Below are 19801 nucleotides of genomic sequence, written 5' to 3'. Positions count from 1 at the left end.
GCCATGTAATTAATCCTGTATAGCCCAGCAGGGGTATTTAGGTTTAATAATATCTTTATGATGCTTAAGGGAACTGCATACCTGGGATATAATTGTACTAGAGCTGTTAAGGGGCACTGTACTAGATATCTTCAGAGGTTTTTTTTCATATTCCAAATTTTTAGTCCCCAATTATTGATATTTGCTCGCCCTTAAACTGCATATAGATGGGAGTCCCCCTCAATTTGAGATTTTGTATGTTTGTGTAAGTATCTTATGAAGGATCCAATATCAATATAAGTGAAATTGCTGTGGGGTTTAATGACAATTTTGGATTTAAGCTATGTAATATTTGGAAACTACAGTGATGGGCACTCTAAAAAACTCAAGACATTAACATAATTCACGTGAAAAATAAGTTTATTAAAAAGTATGAATTACAAATTTATTTCTGAATTAACTAAATTTAAAATAATCTGTATTTAGCAAATCATAATTAATGAAAAAAATAGAACATTTTTCTCCCTTATAAAAAGGTGCAGAAATATAAGCTAGAACATGATAAATTTAAGCATACAAAGTGATTTATCCTCATTTTAGAATGTTTAACAATGAATCTTTGTTTTCACAAGCACCTCAATTTAACTTACAAAAGATTTTACATAAAAGTAGCATCATAATGTACAAAAAATTAGTAAGGAAAATATTACACCAATACTTCAATAATTTAGTCTGGATTATTATTAAAGCTGCTGTCCAATTACTCTTTTGCATGAGCTTCACCAAGTAATCGAATACCAAGACTGCCATATTTGTCTATGTGCACAACCAACAGACCTTCAAATCTGCCTGCTGACTTTGGCTTGAACTGGACTGGCAGGTTGATATAATGCTGGGATCTGTAAAAAGGAGATTAGTTATTAATGTCATTAATGCTACAAACCAAATCTTGCTAGGCATACAAATATTTTTCCAGTTTATTATGCTTTCTGAGAAGAGACCTGGAGATAGCCTTGAGTTATCTTTTTTAAAGTTCACACTACTGGTGTTAAGTGTTAGAAATATGAAGTTACAGCTGTCCTATCAGCCAGTCAAAATACTACAATACTTGGATAGCTACTGTTGCTGGCTTATCTGAAGAAAAACTGTTCTCTATCTCTGCTATATTATTGACAGTTTGGAAGCCTTATTAAAAAGTAATAATATTGCCTGCTTTTAGTTTAGAAAGAATTTTGCAAACAAACTTCATATGTACGTCAATTGATCACTAAAACAGAAAATTTAATTTAAAAGGCATCATGTAGAAGCAATTCACATAATTAGACATTTTGCATCATCATCAAGACCTGGTTTACTACATAACATAAGCAAAGCAATAGGGATCTTGAAAAAAAATGAGGAATCAGAACTTGAATGTAGCAGTTTGATGTAAAACTCTTAAAAGATTAAATTCACAAAGTCACCATCTAGCAGTATTGACCATTCTTTACTCTCTTTTGAGTTTCATCTCTATCATCTGTGCAGTTTTCTCCCCTCATACACCCCCACAGCTGTCTGTGCTCTCATCCACTTAATCCTATGTCAGTCTAAACCCATTTCTTCCTTATTCTCACCTTTCACCTACTTTCTTCTCTACCAATTCAATCTTTCCCTTTGCATGGAACCTCTTATGCTGCTCTTGTTCAAGCTATATTTCCCCCTCTCTAGTTAGGATGCTACAGAACACTAATGATTTTAGCATCCTATTGCTGAAATATTTTGATCCCCTCTAGAGAATCTCTGTTCATCAGTTAATTGTCCTAAAAGAGTCCAAATACCCTTTCTGCCTACATCTGCCGCTACAAGTACGTTTTGGTATAACCCCAGTTTACAAACAAAACAAACACTTGATTCACTGAACTGTGTGATTAGAGCATAGATCTGGGTTCTATTCCCCACCTTTGACACAGATTTATTATACAACCTTCAGCAAGTCAACCTTTGTGCTTCAGTTTACCGATCCAGGTGAAGATACTTCATCAGCATTTGTAAAATGCTTTTAGATCTACAGATAAGAGTATTAGCACTATGTATTACTTCTCACAGCTGTGATTTAGTCTTATGTTAGCCAACAAACTACATTTACTGACAATTGAGATTGCAGCTGGAAACACTCCATACACACAAAACCTTAAAAGGCTGAAAATAAGGGGAAAGACTTGTGCATTTCTTTCCACCTTCACATTGCCTACAACACTATCAGTAACACACTACAACCCTCCATAAGGTTTTCACTTTCATCTCCAGATATCCAAAAGGAATAGATACCCCAACTTCAAACTCATGCTTTAACTCAAAAAACGTAACAGTAACACCTCATTCTTTTAAATCCGTTATAAGCAGATCTGTCACATATTTCATGCATTTGCAAAGTTATTGTGCCTCAACTCTGCCAAGGTCAAGATCATGTTAAGGTTTTTTTTGTTAGAGTGCAAGTTTGATGAAATTCAGGTATACTACTACTGCACCATAATGAATGCAAGCATCCTTAAGGTCCTGCACACACAGCTTTTCTAAAGAGGTAGAATTAGTCAGATATCACTTGGAATTTATTTTGAGACTAATCAGTTGATCTCAGATCCGGGATGGGTCTCCATGCTCCTGACTCCTTTTTTGTTAGGAAACAATTGGAACAAGAAGCCCAGCTGGGCAGGAGCAGGCTAGTTAGTATAAGAAGGCTACAGGGACAGAGTCTGCAGTCATTCTCTGGGAACAGTGAGGTGAAAAGGAGGAAACCCAGAGGGGTGAATAAGCCCTGGCTTCCTACCCCCAAGGGTCAAACGAGAGAAGTTGCAGGGAAGAGAGGCTGGAAAGGAGGAAGACCAGGGAAACAGCAGTAAGGGGTGGAACTGTGCAGACCCTGGCTGCTCACTATAGGGTCCCTGGGCTGGAACCCAGTGTGTACGGAGTGCCTAGGTTCCCCCTACCAGCAGCTGGCAAAGTGGCACGAGCCCAGAGTCAGGTGCCAGAGATCTGACACAAGGTCTTGGAATTATCTATTGGACTTTTGTTTGTTGAACTTTGTTACATTGAAAGGGACAGACATAAATATCATGACCTGGCCAAAGGACGGAGTTATGGAAGAGTGACCACCGCAGCTCCAGAAGGATTATCAGCAGGGGGTGCCAGAGGGAAAGACAGCTGCTATGCCACACCTGGCCACCAGGAGGTACACCTGTGAACCCCTTTACATTGAGGAATAATGTTCTAGATGGCAGGGTATAGTGACACTCTGCTCAGAATACCAAGAGTGATAACTAGGCAATGTTGTTGTAATTGTGATAACTGATACAGACACTTTTCACAGTAAGCAACATTGGAACACAAAAATAAAGGATTAAACTAGTTCATGAGCATAAGTTGGTTTCTCCTATTAAATGTGTGTCTACTGCCCAGCAAACCATCATACTCCATACCTCTAGGAATAAAATTTAAATATAACGGTCAAATGTGAAAATCATGGACAATTAAAAGATCCTTGTTATTTTACACTTGAGAATTATCTAACCAATAAAAGGAGTCAAGTTAATGCTTTACTATGCTATCCAAATGTTTAACAAGATGACCTCAAGGGGATCTTCAAAATATTCACTTTGCAGCATAGATCTAAGATATTTGTGAGCCCCGTCTTGAAAGTTCTTCTTATGAATTTAATTTCTGGTCAGAGGTTCTTCATTCCTTTCCTCATCAGTTCTTACATCCTCTATTAGCCAAATGAATACCCTACAGTCAATTAAAAAAATTTGTGCTCTGCCTTGTTTGGGTGAAAAGAATAAAAATTGCCTCTCTTCTCATTGCAGTTTTATACCAAGATTTTGCATTTGGATGACATTGGTAGCTAACTTAAATTAGACTGAGTGTAGTAAAGATCAGTACAGCTGAACTTTTTCTATGTGCACACACATGGCCAGTTGAAGAAAACCAAGCTCACAACTGCACCCGGAAAAATCAAACACTGGTACGTTAAACAAAACCCTGAAATTTTGTTGCCATATTTAACATTTGAAAGACTGTTCACATAGGATACACTGTTGCTTCTACAAATTGTTCTTTAAAAAAAATCATATCACTACAATGTATGATTGTTTCACAGTGTGACACTTCTTGGTCTGAAGAGTAGATGTAAGAACACACATTCTATTATATTTTCTTAATCAAGCCTTACAGTCCCATTTTCAGCAAATGCAGTTTGCTATGCAATTACCATTTAACATTAATTGGATATGGTACTAGGAAGTAATCTAATTTAACTGACTAGCTTCCATACAGAAGCACTTAAAACATATAAGCCAACACTAAATAAAATATTAACTTGCTTTCTATTAAAAAAAGGTTTATGGGACAATTAAGGATTTTCCTACAAGTATTTTTTTTTAAAAAGGGCATCCATACTCTGGTCTACACTACAGGATTAGGTCAAATTTAGCTGCATTAGGTCGATTTTATAATGGATGCATCTACACAAGCAACCCCGTTCCGTCGACCTAAAGGGCTCTTAAGATCGACTTCTGTACTCCCTCCGGCGAGGAGAGTAGTGCTAAAATCTACCTTGCTGGGTGAAATTTGGGGTAGTGCGGATGCAAATCAACGTTATTGGCCTCCAGGAGCTATCCCAGAGTGCTCCAATGTGACCGCTCTGGACAACACTTTCAACTCCGATGCACTAGCCAGGTACACAGGAAAAGCCCTGGGACCTTTTGAATTTCATTTCCTGTTTGGTCAGCGTGGCAAGCTCAGCAGCACAGGTGACCATGCAGTCCCCCCAGAATTACAAACAAGCTCCAGCATGGAGCTAACAGGAGACACTGGATCTGATTGCTGTATGGGGAGAAGAATTTGTGCAGGCCAAACTCCGATCAAAAAGAAGAAATGTTAATATTATATATACATATGCCAAAATTGCACGATGGACAGAGGCTACAACAGGGACACACGTGCAGGCAAGCCTACCAAAAGACAAAGGAGGCAAACGGTCGCTCTGGGTCAGAGCCCCATACATGCTGCTTCTATGATCAGCTGCATGGCATTCTGGGGGGGAACCTTACCACTGCCCCACCACTGTCCATGGACACCTGCAAGGGGGGGGGGGGGGGGGAGAGTCTCACGTAACATGGAGGAGGATTTTGTGGATGAGGAGAAGGAGGCAGCGAATGCACAGCAGGAAAGCGGTGAATATGTTCTCCCCGGCAGCCAGGACCTTTTCATCACCCTGGAGCCAATACCCTCCCAAGGGGGGATCCCCAACCCTGAAGGTGGAAAAGGCACCTCTGGTGAGTGCACATTTGTAACTACAGTACAGGGTTTAAAAGCAATAGTGTTTAATGTTTGATTTGCCGTGAAGACTTGGGATGCATTCGCGGCCAGTACAGCTACTGGAAAAGTCTGTTAACTGGGGATGGAGTGGGAATCCTCTAGGAACATCTCCATGAAGCTCTCCTGGAAGTACTTAAAGCCTTTGCAGAAGGTTTCTGGGGAGCGCTGCCTTATTTCGTCCTCCACGGTAGGACACTTTACCATGCCAAGCCAGTAGCAGTAGTCTGGAATCATTGCAGCACAAAGCATGGCAGCAAATAGTCCTGGGTTTTGGTCGCATTCAAGCAACTTTTGGTCTTTATCTTTCTGTGTTAGCCTCAGCAGAGAGTGATATCATTCATGGTCACCTGGTTGAAATAGGGGAATTTTTGTAAGGGAACAGTAAAAGGACCCCGTTCATGCTGGGCAGTTTGCACTTGGCTAAAAGGGATCTTCCCAAGGCTAAGCAGCGGGGTGAGGGGTGAAGGGATCATCCCAAACAGCCACGTGGAGAAGTGGAGGGACGTGTGTGCTGCACATCCACCCAAAAACCACAGCCCCTCCTTTTAAATGGCAAACCCAACCGGCATTGCTTGCTATGGGAAAGGACGACGCTGCAGTTTGAAAACATTCCCACATGTTATGAAGGCATTAGAAGCCAAACCCGTCTACCCTTTGGCTTACCATGGCCGCCTGGAAACCAAATTCTGTTGCCCAGCCGAGTGTGATGTGTCACAATACTGGCAGGCGCTCAATATAAAAGGCAAAATGCAACCTTGTACCTAAAGCACATGTGCTGTCTGCTGTGAATTGCTTGATTTACTGTGAAAGAGTCTCCCTTTTGTTCTCAGAAATGTATCATCTTAAATTTTACTTTCCCTTTTTATCCCCCTGCAGGTGCAAATGTTTCTATGCTCCCCATATCATCTTTGTCCCTGAGGTTTTCGCAGATTAGAAGGCAAAAAAAATGCACTTGTGATGTGTTTTCCGAGCTCATGAAGTCCTCCTGCACTGATAGTGTACAGCTGAATGCATAGAGGCTGTCAGCGGCAGAGTCCAGGAAAGCATTAAGTGAGTGCGATGAGAAGAGGCAGGATGCAATGCTGAGTCTAACGGGGGAGCAAATGGACATGCTCAGGCATCTGACAGGCAACAAGAGCACAGGACTGCTGCTGCATTCATTGTACAACCGCCTACCCTCCTCCCCAAGTTCCATATCCTCCTCACCCAGACACCCAAGAACGCGAGGAGGGGGAGGCTCTGGGCACCCAGCCACTCCACTCCAGAGGATGATCCAAGCAACAGAAGGCTGTCATTCAAACAGTTTTGATTTGTAGTGTGGCTACAATAAGCAATGTGCCCTTGTCCTTCCCTCCTCCCCCACCCCACCGTACCCCACCTGGGCTACCTTATCCGTTATCTCCTTTTTTTTTTTTAATTAATAAAGAATGCATGGTTTCAAAACAATAGTGACTTTATTTCCTTTGCCAGCTGTGATAGAAGGGGAGAGGGTGGTTGGCTTACAGGGAATTAAAATCAACAAAGGGGGCGGGGTTGCATCAAGGAGAAACACACACAACTGTCACACCGTAGCCTGGCCAGTCATAAAACTGGTTTGCAAAGCCTCTCTGATGTGCAGCGCGCCTACCTGTGGTCTTCTAATCGCCCTGGTGTCTGGCTGTTCAAAATTGGCAGTCAGGCAATTTGCCTCAACCTCCCACCCTGCCATAAACGTCTTCCCCTTACTCTCACAGATATTATAAAGCACACAGCAAGCAGTAAATAACAATGGGAATATTGGTTGCGCGGTGGTCTAATCTAGTCAGCAAACAGCGCCAATGAGCTTTTAAATGTCCAAAGACACATTCTACCACCATTCTGCACTTGCTCAGCCTACAGTTGAACTGCTCCTTACTACTGTCCAGGCTGCCTGTGTATAGCTTCATGAGCCATGGGAGCAAGGGGTAGGCTGGGTCTCCAGGGATAACTATTGGCATTTCAACATCCCAAACAGTAATTTTCTGGTCTGGGAAGTAAGTCCCTTCTTGCAGCTACTCAAACAGCCTGGAGTTCCTGAAGATGCAAGCCCTATGCACCTTACCCGGCCATCCCACGTTGATGTCGGTGAAATGTCCCTTGTGATCCACCAGTGCTTGCAGCTCCATTGAGAAGTACCCCTTGCGGTTTATGTACTGGTTGGCAAGGTGGTCCGGTGCCAAGATAGGGATATGCGTTCCGTCTATCGCCCCACCACAGTTAGGAGAACCCACTGCAGTAAAGCCATCCACTATGACTTGCACATTTCCCAGAGTCACTCCCTTGATAGCAGATCATCAGTGATGGCATTGGCTGCTTGAATCACAGCAGTCCCCACAGTAGATTTGCCCACTCCAAATTGATTTCCGACTGACTGGTAGCAGGCAGGTGTTGCAAGCGTCCACAGGGCTATCACCAATCGCTTCTCAACTGTCAGGGCAGCTCTCATCTTGGTATTCCTGCACTTCACGGCAGGGGAAAGCTACTCAGAGTTCCAGGAAAGTGGCCTTACGCATGTGAAACTTTCACAGCCACTGGGAATCACCCCACACCTGCAAGACTATGCGGTCCCACCAGGCTGTGCTTGTTTGCCAGGCCCAGAATCAGCCCCACTGCCGCCATGATGTCTCAACTGCCACCTCCCGTGCTTTCAGAAACGTCTTTGTCCATGTCCTCCTCACAATTGTCCTTGTGCTGCTATCTCTTAGCCAGGTTCTGCACATACTGCAGTATAAAGTGCGAGATGTTTACAATGCTCGCAACAGCAGCAGTGAGCTGAGCAGGCTCCATGCTTGCTGTGCTATGGTGTCTGCATGGGTAACCCAGGAAAAAAGGCATGAAATAATTGTCTGCAGTTGCTTTCAGGGAGGCAGGGGAGACTGACGACATGTACCCAAAACCACCCGCTACAATGTTTTTGCCCCATCAGGGATTGGGAGCTTAACCCAGAATTCCAATGGGCAGCGGAGACTGCGGGAACTGTGGGATAGCTTCCCACAGTACACCGCTCCATGAGTCGATGCTAGCCACGGTAGTGAGGATGCACTCTGCCGACTTAATGCACTTAGGGGGGACATACACCATGGACTGTATAAAATCGATTTCTAAAAATTGACTTCTATAAAATCGACCTAATTTTGTAGTGTAGACATACCCTAAGCCAGAATAAGTTCTGCAATGGTTTTGCTCAGAAACTGCAGGGTTCTTCCAAAGAGTTATGCTGACTTATGCTGTAAATAAGAAAAACTAGAAACTCAGACAAAAAGACAATATTTGCAAATGGAAAAGCATCAAAATTGGTTGGAAAACTAAGCTTCTAGGAGGTTATTGAACAAAAGAATAAAATAAATGCAATTCATGAGTTAAAAGTTTTTCTACCACCTTTAAACACCATGTCTATATCTTTGCTTTAAGTAAGAGTGCATCTGATCCTCAGTATATTACAGCAAATACAATGAATAGCTTTCTGACAATGTACTTTATGGTGTTTCTGAGCTACTTAAGTAGATCTCTGAGGTGGTCATGGTCGTTTTTCTGAAGAGCTATTAAATCATCCTTTTTTTTGCCTGCAGTTTTACCACTTCAGACTGAGCTTGTCAGATCTCATTAGCTATACAGGTTTGGTCCTGGTCACTATTTTGATAAAAGACTACCAAGAAAAAAAACAAGGTGGTGTACAATCTGGTGTTATAGCATGGATCAGAGGACAGGATGTTGGACTAGGTGTCAGGAGACCTGGGTTTAATCAGGCTGTTCCACTGTCTCTGATGTTGCTTTATGCCTCACTTTTCTCATCTTTAAGATGGAGAGACTGGTTAAGATTTGTGCAAAAATATACATTTTAACTAGAAGGTCAAAATGTTGAAGTTACTCTAAAGTCCAAAAGTGGACTGTAAGTCTATATTTCAGCATGATATATCCTTACTAGTTATAGAGCTTTACCTAACAAAATAGCTTGGATTTATTTTGAAACCTCTAATGTTTCTGAGTAAAATTTTAATACACACTTAACTCACCTCAAAGAATATTTTGAGTGCTTGATGTAGAAAGGCTCTCTGGGATTTACAAACTTCAGCTGCAATTTAATATGAAACACTTTAAAAAACAACAGGCAAGCACTACTATCATAATTTTAGCACATACTTCAATACAACTCATGACTTAGATATAACTTTAAAGAAAAAGCCAAGATTTAAGAATGGAATATACCCAGGTTTATATATAATGAATAAGTTAAAAATCACACTGCAGGACTTGAGATTAAATTAGTTTTAAAAATTAGACTACAACCACAACCCTATAAAACAGCTAAAAGCGGTGATAGTTTAAGTATGCTATTCAGAAAACTCTTGATCCTTAAAACTCTTGATAATTAAGAGTCAACAAGCAAAAGAAAAACTAAAAAGTTGTAAGAAGCCTATAAAAGTGAACTTTCTTTGAATATTTAAAGATTTAGAGTATGAAGTTTGGAACCAATAGTTTCTATTAATGCACCGAGCATTAGACCATCTTAAAACAAAATTCTTAGTATCAAAGGTTAATGAAAATATCAGAAAATGGTTAGATATTGTTCAAGCAATTAAGTGCAATTTTTAAACTTTATTTACAAAATTCAAAACATTTAAAGTTAAAGTGTCAAAAACTTACCATATGAGTAATAAAAGTATTATTTCGCAAATTGACTTTTAAGGTGCTTGATTCCCCAACTCTGGTTGGTAGAAACGTATATTGATCTTCTCGGGCATACACTCCTCGAATTACTTCATTTTGCCTGTTTTTCAAACAATAGGTTTAAATCATTAAGTTCCCTATTTATATTACATGGTCTGGATGTACCGACAGTTTCCTATCAAATGGTTTGAAAAGCAGTTCCAAAATAGAAATACATTCAGAACCACTGGAAAGTCAAAGGTAATTTGTTCTTATAAGATATTGGGCTGTAAGATTCTGTCAGTTTTAAAGCAGTACTGTGCCACTCTAAGGGCTTTTTGGGCTACTATTTGGCACTTTCAGTTAATTAAGAGATTACAATTTAGAGGAGTACTGTGGTGAAGTAGTAATCAGAATAATTTACTTTATACTTTCACAGCCTTGAGTTGTGCCCATATGCTTCACTGGAGACCTAGGAGATGAACATTTCCATATGTGCACCAGGGATCAGTTCACTCCCATAAAAAGGAAGTGTTTCACATCTACATTTCAATCTTTGAAGGTTGGACGATGGCAGGGAAAAATTAGTACAGTGATCTTGGGGAAAATCATATTTTTGAGGGAAAGGCCTGTGTGAGAAATACGTCCAGGCCTAAAACCCAATTAGGGGTCAAATGCTACTTTCAACTCTGGGTAATTGACTGAGAAAAGCAGCAAAACTGCACCAAGCTCAAACCAGACATGCAGATCACAAATGGAGGGACTGCTCTGGAACAGCAAACCAAGGGCAACTGGATTCCATTGGTGAAGATTTGCACTTATCTAAATATGTGAAGGGTTTTGGAAACATCCTGGGCTCTTGTAACTAACTCCAGATGAGAACAGGAACAGAAATACTTCCAAGAGCCTGGGAAAACTAAAGAGGGAGAACAAACACGGAGGGCTCATCAACATGGTGAATTAATCCAAAATAGAGGGATATAAATGGTAGCATGCACGAGAACGTTGTGCGCTAACTGGCCCGTGTGGTCCATTTCAAACAGTAGTACATTAACGTGCACTGGGGAACATTTAGTGTGTGCCAGCAGGGCCCACACGAGCCACTTAGCATGCAACACATTAGTGCCCACTATAATTTACACCCATCTAGTTAGGATTAATGCACCATGTAGACAAGCCCCAATTGGCAAAAAGGGAAAGAAACAAAGGAGAAAGCTAGACAAATATTGCGAAAACTCATCTTATTAGAAATCACTAGATAATGATGGTGCTGGCAAAGAGTGCATTAAAAGGTTTCACACTTCAAAGCGGTTCAAATGCCTGCACCAGTTGTCCCATAGTAGCAAATCACAACCACACACATAACTAGTTTTGAACTAATGAAAATATGGCAAGTTTGCTTATGAGTGGTGAAAGGCTAAGAATCACAGAAAAGGTCTGCCACACAAGTGTTCTCAACTATTTACTTTTTTTTTTTAAACTAAAAATATACTTACCCAGTTTTAAGCGCAGAAGCTTCAGAGCCAGCTCTTCTTCTCGGCATAACTGGAATTTCAGTTTTTATTAGGGCACATGTGGAAAGTTTTGCATTTACAGCTTCATTTTCTGTTTTAGCACCCTATTGGTAAGAAAAACCCTACAGTTAATATTTGGAATAAAGTTAAACATTAGGTGACAACATTTACATCGTTCCCAAAATATTGCTCAACCTGAATAGTGTTTTTGCTTTATTGAAAATATTAGCTCCTGGTTTGTGCCGCAGTTTTACAATATTTTAGAAGAAGGGAATTTATTTATTATTCTTTGAAATACATTGCCTCTGCGGGAATCATATTCCATGCTTGCATGCCTCTTAAACTACTTCACAGCAGTAAACTATTCCAAGATTGTCGGTAACGGATCCATTTAGACAGTAGGTTTCCCTGTGGAACGTCTCATCATGGAGTACAAATGAGATTACTTCTTAAGAAGCTTCAGCCTCTCGATGAACTATTTATCATCTTAGCCACGACATGAAATTTTACCTCTCCAGGCAAATTATGAGGGTTGCGGTAAATGAATGGATTTCTTAACATTAATTCTTTGTTAGCAACTTTCCTCATTCGCTATAAACAGGCCACGACTTTTCCCTATGGAATTCAGAAGTTGTTCCATGAAGTCCCACCCCTCAAGTCTGGCCACCAGAAAAGTTAGTGTCTTTACAGCATTGAAAGAACAGTTGGTTAATACAAAACCAAGAACCTGAAATTGTATTAACGTTAATGCAACATGTGTATGATTTGCCCTTTAGAGCAAAAATTTCCAAATATTACAAGTTATCATTCTGGTCCTGCAACAAGCCATCTGCGTGGTTAGAATGAAGAGAGAAGCTGCTAACAGAGGAGATTGTGCTAAGAATTTTCTATTCTGCTGCAGTTTCTCCCCTCATACTCTACAAATGGCAAACAGTGATCAATGAAACAAAGCAGCAGGGATGGAAAAGATAAAGCCAACATTATTACAGTAGGATAGATAGAAATATGCATTCTTACATAACGTGAGAGATTTCTAATTTGGAAAGCAAGCCATAACCATATAGCATTTTCCAGTAAGAGGTCGTCTTCATAGAGGAACAGAAACCTATTTTGCAGAGTCTGATAATGAACTGTATGAGGATCACGGCATGATTATGAAAATTCTCTGACATAAAAATATTTCTGGCCCACAATTCCTCCTGGGACCTTGCATGTGGAGCCTAGACTCCCTCAAAGGAATGGTTTTCCGGGTGTTAAGTTCTGCATTGCTTGGCATATACCTTGTCAGCAGCTACTCTGAAGCCCAAGGACTGGGCCTGCTTCAGAAACACCCCAGGCTTCTGTCCCTGTGTGCTTGCCTGCATCTGGCAGGCTCAACAAGGCAGGATCCAAATGTAGAGGGGCTTAGTGTGGAGGGATCCAGATGTGGGTTGAGAGGGTTCTGTGTGGGGCAATCTGGGTGCAGGCACCTCAGTGGTGGATCAGGGTGCAGGGGGAACTGGATGCACAGGGGCTTGTTGGGGGGTTCTGGGTGCAACAGTAATGGGATTCTTCAGGGGGGTCCAGGTGAAGGTGGTTGGGGCTCAGCACGGGGGGCCTGGGTGTGGAGAGAGAGAGCTTGTCAGGGGGGTCCAGATGTGGAGGGCTCAATGGGTGGTCCAGATGCTGGGGGAATGGTGCTCAGTGGGTTGGGGATCCAGTTAGCTGGAGCTTGGTGGGGTGAGGATCTGAGTGCAGGTGTCTCATCAGGGTGGTCCAGGTGCAGGGGGAGTTTATCGGGGGGAAGAGGAGTGGCTCGGCAAGAGGGTCTGGATGGATGGGAGAACAGCTCCCTGTACAGGGATCCCTTCCCCTGCAGCTGAGGAGCGATGGGTACAGGAAGCGCATGGGCTGGAGGTTTGCAGAGCTTCCTGAAGCTGGAGGAGAAATCTGGGAGTGGGTCTGACCCCGGATGTTGCGCAGGGGAAGAGGAAGTCCCGTCCTCCCCAGCCCACCCAAGACTAGCAGCTGAGCCTGGCACAGGGTAGGACCCACCAGTTGGGTCTTCCCCAGTCCAACCCCCTGCCCCACAGTAATTTACCTCTCTGCCAGCTGCCCTGGGCACCCGAAACATACTGCTGGGGAGGGTCGCATGACGGCTCTTTTGGCTTCCCTTTGCTTCCCTGTCAAAGTCATTTTTCTGCGGGGAAACAAAAATCTGCACGGGACAAATTCTGTGCATCCGCAGTGGTGCAGAATTCCCCCAGGAGTAATATGATAGATGCATGTACTCCATATGATCAATACATCTTCTAGAGTTCTACGACCATCCTGTTATGACAATTTTTCTAAGGATAGTGAAGATAGAAAAAATGATGGTATTCATCTCCTGGGAAGATTAAAAAGATGCATACACCTTTGGCAGAAGTGTTTCTCAAGATGTGAGGACAAAATTGTCCTCATAGAAGCAGAACTGACTTCTATTAATATAGTTGCTCATCAGTCTTTCAGAAGTAACTACCAGAAAAGCAGGACGTGACTGACAAATAAAAAAAGAATTATGTGCAGTTATTTTGAAATGTGCCACAAGGGCACTGGTAAATATCATTGCAAGGAGGTAGGATTCACCACAGGTTTGTCTAATCCAGGCATTCTGCTAAATCTTGGGGATAGTCAGTCCAAGGAATCTGATGTATCTGCATAACAAGTGACACTAGAGACTGGTAACTATTTTTTTGGGGTACTTAGTGATAAGACTGTCCCTCCAAACCATCCTAGAGAAACTCTAGTGTAGCTGAAATCACTAATCTTTGGGATTTTTATTTACCATCCAATCAGAAATGAAAGCCAAAAAACCTGACCAAATGAACCAAGGCACTGTCCCTGCTCCACAGAGCTTACCTCTGATGGGTCTAAAAAGTAATTGGTCAATTGACTGGTCAACTATTTTAAAGCACTAATTTATTAGGACAAGAGTAGTAATAAAATAATAATAATAATAATAAAAAGAGACTTTATAGTCCCCAATAGGCTTAAATACTTATGGTTAGTTACAAAAACAACATTACTTAACTGAGTTATTTTTTCTCAAAAATGCAAAACATTGAAATGTAGTTTTAAAAAATGAAAAGTACATTACTTTTTTAGCAATGTTAGGGTAACATTTAACTGTGAATATTATTCAAGACTGAACAGTTACTAAAGAAAAGAAAAATGAAATTACACGAACACATGGCAATTCTAAAAAGAAAAAAAATATTTTTAATGCACTTATGCTAGGTAGGCAGCAGGCATCTAAATGGCTGTACATCTTTTCTCTTTGTGTTGGGGGAGAAGTTTTAAATATCTGAATTCTCATCTCCTTTCTCCACTCCCTTGTGATTTCTGTATGTTTCTGTATGTTTGCCTACTCAGTTTAAGTTGTAAGGTGTTTGGGGCAAGGACCATGTCTTTTAATTTCTAAAACCATAATGTACATTTATGGCCTGGCATCTAAATAAAGGTATACATATAATGTTTGTTCTAGAACAGTGGTTCCCAAACTTGTTCCGCCGCTTGTGCAGGGAAAGCCCCTGGCGGGCCGGCTGGTTTGTTTACCTGCTGCGTCCGCAGGTTTGGCCGATCGCGGCTCCCACTGGCCACGGTTCGCTGCTCCAGGCCAATGAGAGCTGCTGGAAGCGGCGCTGGCTCTGATTGGGATGTTGTCCAAGAATGGGTATACATTTGGGTAGGTTTACATTTATATATGTTTTTTCAACGTTTTTGAGGTGCTGATATCTAAACTGAACACTATTTCCGTAATGGTCCCACTAATGCCCTATGCAGAGATGTACTCTGTACTTCCACCTTTTATTCCCCCCTTCATATATCCAAGGATCGCTTTAGCCCTCTTGGTCATTGCACTGTGCTGTGAACTCACATTTAGCTGTATATCTACCATAGCCCCTAAGCCCTTTTCAGAGTCACTGTATTTCAGGATACAGTCCTCATCTTAAAAGTGACCTGTGTTCTATTTTCCTAGATATGACCTTGCATTTGCCTTCTCTTCCTAATTAAAAAGACATCTGCTAGAAAAGGAAGATCTTCAATAGCTGAAGCAGAAATTGTGTTGACCGTGGTGCAAACAGATGTACGGCTAATGACCCTATTTGATTAAACAGCCATTCTACTTTAAGCTCTTTCATAGATCTTTTCAAAGTGGTCTTGACACACCTCATGTTTTCTGCTAAGAATGTTCTTTCCGAGCGAGGTGGAGAGTTAATGGAAAGATCTGGTTGTGAATACACTATTTCCCTGAGGTAGATTGCTTTCAAAACTGAGGGGAACAAGCCCCACCTTACTGCTTTATAAGCAGTAATAATACATGGCTGCTATGTTGCTCATAAAGGCTAACAGCTTTATTGACCACTAATAACGTTCTGAGAGTTGAAGGAATTGCTCAAGGATCTAGATCACTTTTATGGAATTTGGCTTTTCTTGATTTCTACAAGCTTTGAACTAGACGTGTTTATTTTTCTGTAATGGCATCTTTATATCACAGAAGTTTGGGGGCAGGGGCACCTTATAAAGGAATTCTTCAAATGATGGATGGAATCAGCCATTGCATCAATGTTTCCCAAACTACTTGGGGAAGAGCTAGTATATTTAGAATGAACAACTGGACAATAACTGCTTACCAGTGACACTGTGCTTGTCTTATGCCTAGCACAAGAAACAGTGGTACGTATATACACCATCACGGTATTCTAAAACAATTCTTAACTGGATTTTCTTGGTGATGTATGACAATCATGATATAAATTTGTAAATGCAGATTTATCTTGAAGAAAAGCTGAACTACCCTTTGAGCCTAAAGTTACACCCTACTAAAGTCAGCTCATATAGCCTGAAAAATGAAGTTTAATTTGTCCACTTGAGACACAGATATTTCAGAAGGGAATAGAAAACATGAAAGATCCTAATGAACAAATTAGGGGCCTTTATGAACAAATGTACCAAGTACAGATACTAGCCCCAGACAATGAACACTGGCTGTGGTAGCTGCACAGTAGTTAAAATCCATGAGATCCAGTTAAATTACGCATCAAGTCCTTGCATTGATAAAGATACGCGCCCAACTTGTTTCTACACTCACACGATTTCCTTTTGGAGATATGGATATAGGATATCTTGAAGGTTGAGAGCTCTGAATCAGTCATAGAATCATAGAATATCAGGGTTGGAAGGGACCCCAGAAGGTCATCTAGTCCAACCCCCTGCTCAAAGCAGGACCAATTCCCAGTTAAATCATCCCAGCCAGGGCTTTGTCAAGCCTGACCTTAAAAACCTCTAAGGAAGGAGATTCTACCACCTCCCTAGGTAACGCATTCCAGTGTTTCACCACCCTCTTAGTGAAAAAGTTTTTCCTAATATCCAATCTAAACCTCCCCCACTGCAACTTGAGACCATTACTCCTCGTTCTGTCATCTGCTACAATTGAGAACAGTCTAGAGCCATCCTCTTTGGAACCCCCTTTCAGGTAGTTGAAAGCAGCTATCAAATCCCCCCTCATTCTTCTCTTCTGCAGGCTAAACAATCCCAGCTCCCTCAGCCTCTCCTCATAACTCATGTGTTCCAGTCCCCTAATCATTTTTGTTGCCCTTCGCTGGACTCTCTCCAATTTATCCACATCCTTCTTGAAGTGTGGGGCCCAAAACTGGACACAGTACTCCAGATGAGGCCTCACCAATGTCGAATAGAGGGGAACGATCACGTCCCTCGATCTGCTCGCTATGCCCCTACTTATACATCCCAAAATGCCATTGGCCTTCTTGGCAACAAGGGCACACTGCTGACTCATATCCAGCTTCTCGTCCACTGTCACCCCTAGGTCCTTTTCCGCAGAACTGCTGCCTAGCCATTCGGTCCCTAGTCTGTAGCTGTGCATTGGGTTCTTCCGTCCTAAGTGCAGGACCCTGCACTTATCCTTATTGAACCTCATCAGATTTCTTTTGGCCCAATCCTCCCATTTGTCTAGGTCTTTCTGTATCCTATCCCTCCCCTCCAGCGTATCTACCACTCCTCCCAGTTTAGTATCATCCGCAAATTTGCTGAGAGTGCAATCCACACCATCCTCCAGATCATTTATGAAGATATTGAACAAAACCGGCCCCAGGACCGACCCTTGGGGTACTCCACTTGATACCGGCTGCCAACTAGACATGGAGCCATTGATTACTACCCGTTGAGCCCAACAATCTAGACAGCTTTCTACCCACCTTGTAGTGCATTCATCCAGCCCATACTTCCTTAACTTGCTGACAAGAATACTGTGGGAGACCGTGTCAAAAGCTTTGCTAAAGTCAAGAAACAATACATCCACTACTTTCCCTTCATCCACAGAACCAGTAATCTCATCATAAAAGGCGATTAGATTAGTCAGGCATGACCTTCCCTTGGTGAATCCATGCTGGCTGTTCTTGATCACTTTCCTCTCATGCAAGTGCTTCAGGAGTCCATGAGTACTTCAGGGAAAAGTCTATGGCACTTAATTATTTATGGTGACTGAGTCTGAATATCTTTTCAGCACAAAGCAGTATTAGGCTGAACTGCATTTCTCTGGAATTAATGGGTCCACCTTTTAACATAAGCTAGGAGAAATCCAGATTGCTGACTTGGTTTGCATTGCCATAACTTTTTCTAGGAAAGGTATCTTAGCACTGAAGCAGTCCTGTCCCTTAAAAGGAAGGTCCCAAAACTTTGTTTACATGTCCTAGAAAAGGTCCAAAGCATAGAACCTTTTAAGTACAACAGCCAATGCTACATATTTTTTTTATATATACATGGCACGTTTTAAAGTATCAAGCTGTTCTCTGGCTACACCCTTCTCCTTTGCAACTGAACCCACAGGTAGGATCCTCCACCCTACCCAAAGTCCAATTGGATGCAGTAGAATGAGCTCAAACTGGGGGATGGACAGGCCATAAGAATGCTGTTTGCAGCTTCCCGATCTCACACTGCCCGAATCCCGGCATATTCGAATTGAGCAATAGCTGTAACTTACACCTTACACTACCAGAGAATTGAGTCTATTGCTCAGAGAAATATTCGGTTCCAGAAAGACACTGAGCTGATGATTCTCCGTTTTCTCACAGAAGAACAAAGCAGCCTCCAATATAAAAGGCTTGCCCTGTAGTTGGAGTCAGATAGGTGACCCTCAGATCCAGACGCTACTGGTTCAGAGAAATGATTAAATCTCTATACATACAGTTGAATCTAAAGCTTATGGTCACAGACTGTACATCTCTTAAATCCTGACCCTCTCCATACCATTCATACTGGAAACAGATCAAAGAGGTCTAAAATTTAAATAATTTAAATACATTTTTTTCACCAAGTTAAATTAAGTAAACCAAATGTGTCAAAAAAATGCTGACAGATGAACTAGTCCATGACTCACTTCATGGGTAAGTGGATAAGAACTTAAATTTGACGGAAGGATTGGACCTTTATGTAAATCAGAGTTAGAATATTTGGATCCACGGGTCAACTGGCAAGTGCCCCTAAATATTTTACTGCTTTGTTATGTTTCCAAGGCTAACAAGAACAGAGCACCAATGCTAGAGTGGGATTAACAGAAAATTATGAAACATCAAATTATGTTTATGATCTGACCATGCGATGCATTTAGCACATACCCCTACTTTTCTTCCACAGCTATAATACTGTAGTTGGAAAATTTAAGAATCTGTGTTGTCATTTTGCTTAATGTTATGGGGATTATCACAGACAACAAAGTATGCATGCACAAAAGGTGGCGCATACTGGGGTGTGAATGTATAGCGCACTAGACTGCCGCACATTTTCCTGATCTTAGAATCTTTAAATATTAACCATAATATTGAATTAATGCAATTTTTTACGCGTATCATTACTTTTTTTTTTTAAGACAATCTTATTTTGCAGGAGTTATGACTGATTTAATACAAGTCCATGGATTTAAAGCCCCACAAAAGAGGTAAATCTGTCACTAAACAGGTAGTTACCAGAAGGGATAAGTATTTCATAATTCCCTTCAAAACAGTAAATGCAAAATAAGATGCTAGAGTTAGGGTAAGGTAACATTTTGGTTATATAAACCTTCAAATTGCTATGTTGATCAAGAAGTGTGTAATATCTTTTTAAAATAACGATTATGAAAATCTTTAATTGAGACTACCTGCAATTAAAGATTTACTCTAAAATTTAATTATGTGCTTAATAATATGTTTTGGACAAATAGCACAGTCTTGAAGTGTGATATATATGTATATATTTTATCCCACTTTAGCAAG

At 41.2% G+C, this 19801-nt stretch overlaps 1 protein-coding gene across 1 annotated transcript in view; it reads right to left on the bottom strand.

The window, feature by feature from the left end:
- Positions 1-463: 463 nt before the first annotated feature.
- CEP192 (centrosomal protein 192) overlaps positions 464-19801 on the bottom strand; it is a 215417-nt gene continuing 196079 nt past the window's right edge. Inside the window, exons 54-57 of the mRNA XM_075124731.1 lie at positions 11493-11614; positions 9994-10117; positions 9363-9421; positions 464-878 (exon numbers count right to left, since the gene is read on the bottom strand). Coding sequence (XP_074980832.1) covers positions 740-878; positions 9363-9421; positions 9994-10117; positions 11493-11614 — 444 coding nt within the window. The 3' untranslated portion in view covers positions 464-739. The remainder of the gene's footprint in view (positions 879-9362; positions 9422-9993; positions 10118-11492; positions 11615-19801) is intronic.

The sequence above is a fragment of the Caretta caretta genome, chromosome 2, assembly GCF_965140235.1.
Source record: "Caretta caretta isolate rCarCar2 chromosome 2, rCarCar1.hap1, whole genome shotgun sequence".
NCBI classification, from domain to species: Eukaryota; Metazoa; Chordata; order Testudines; family Cheloniidae; genus Caretta; species Caretta caretta.
Note: the sequence above shows the minus strand (reverse complement) of the source record. Positions and strands in the feature narration are given on the sequence as shown.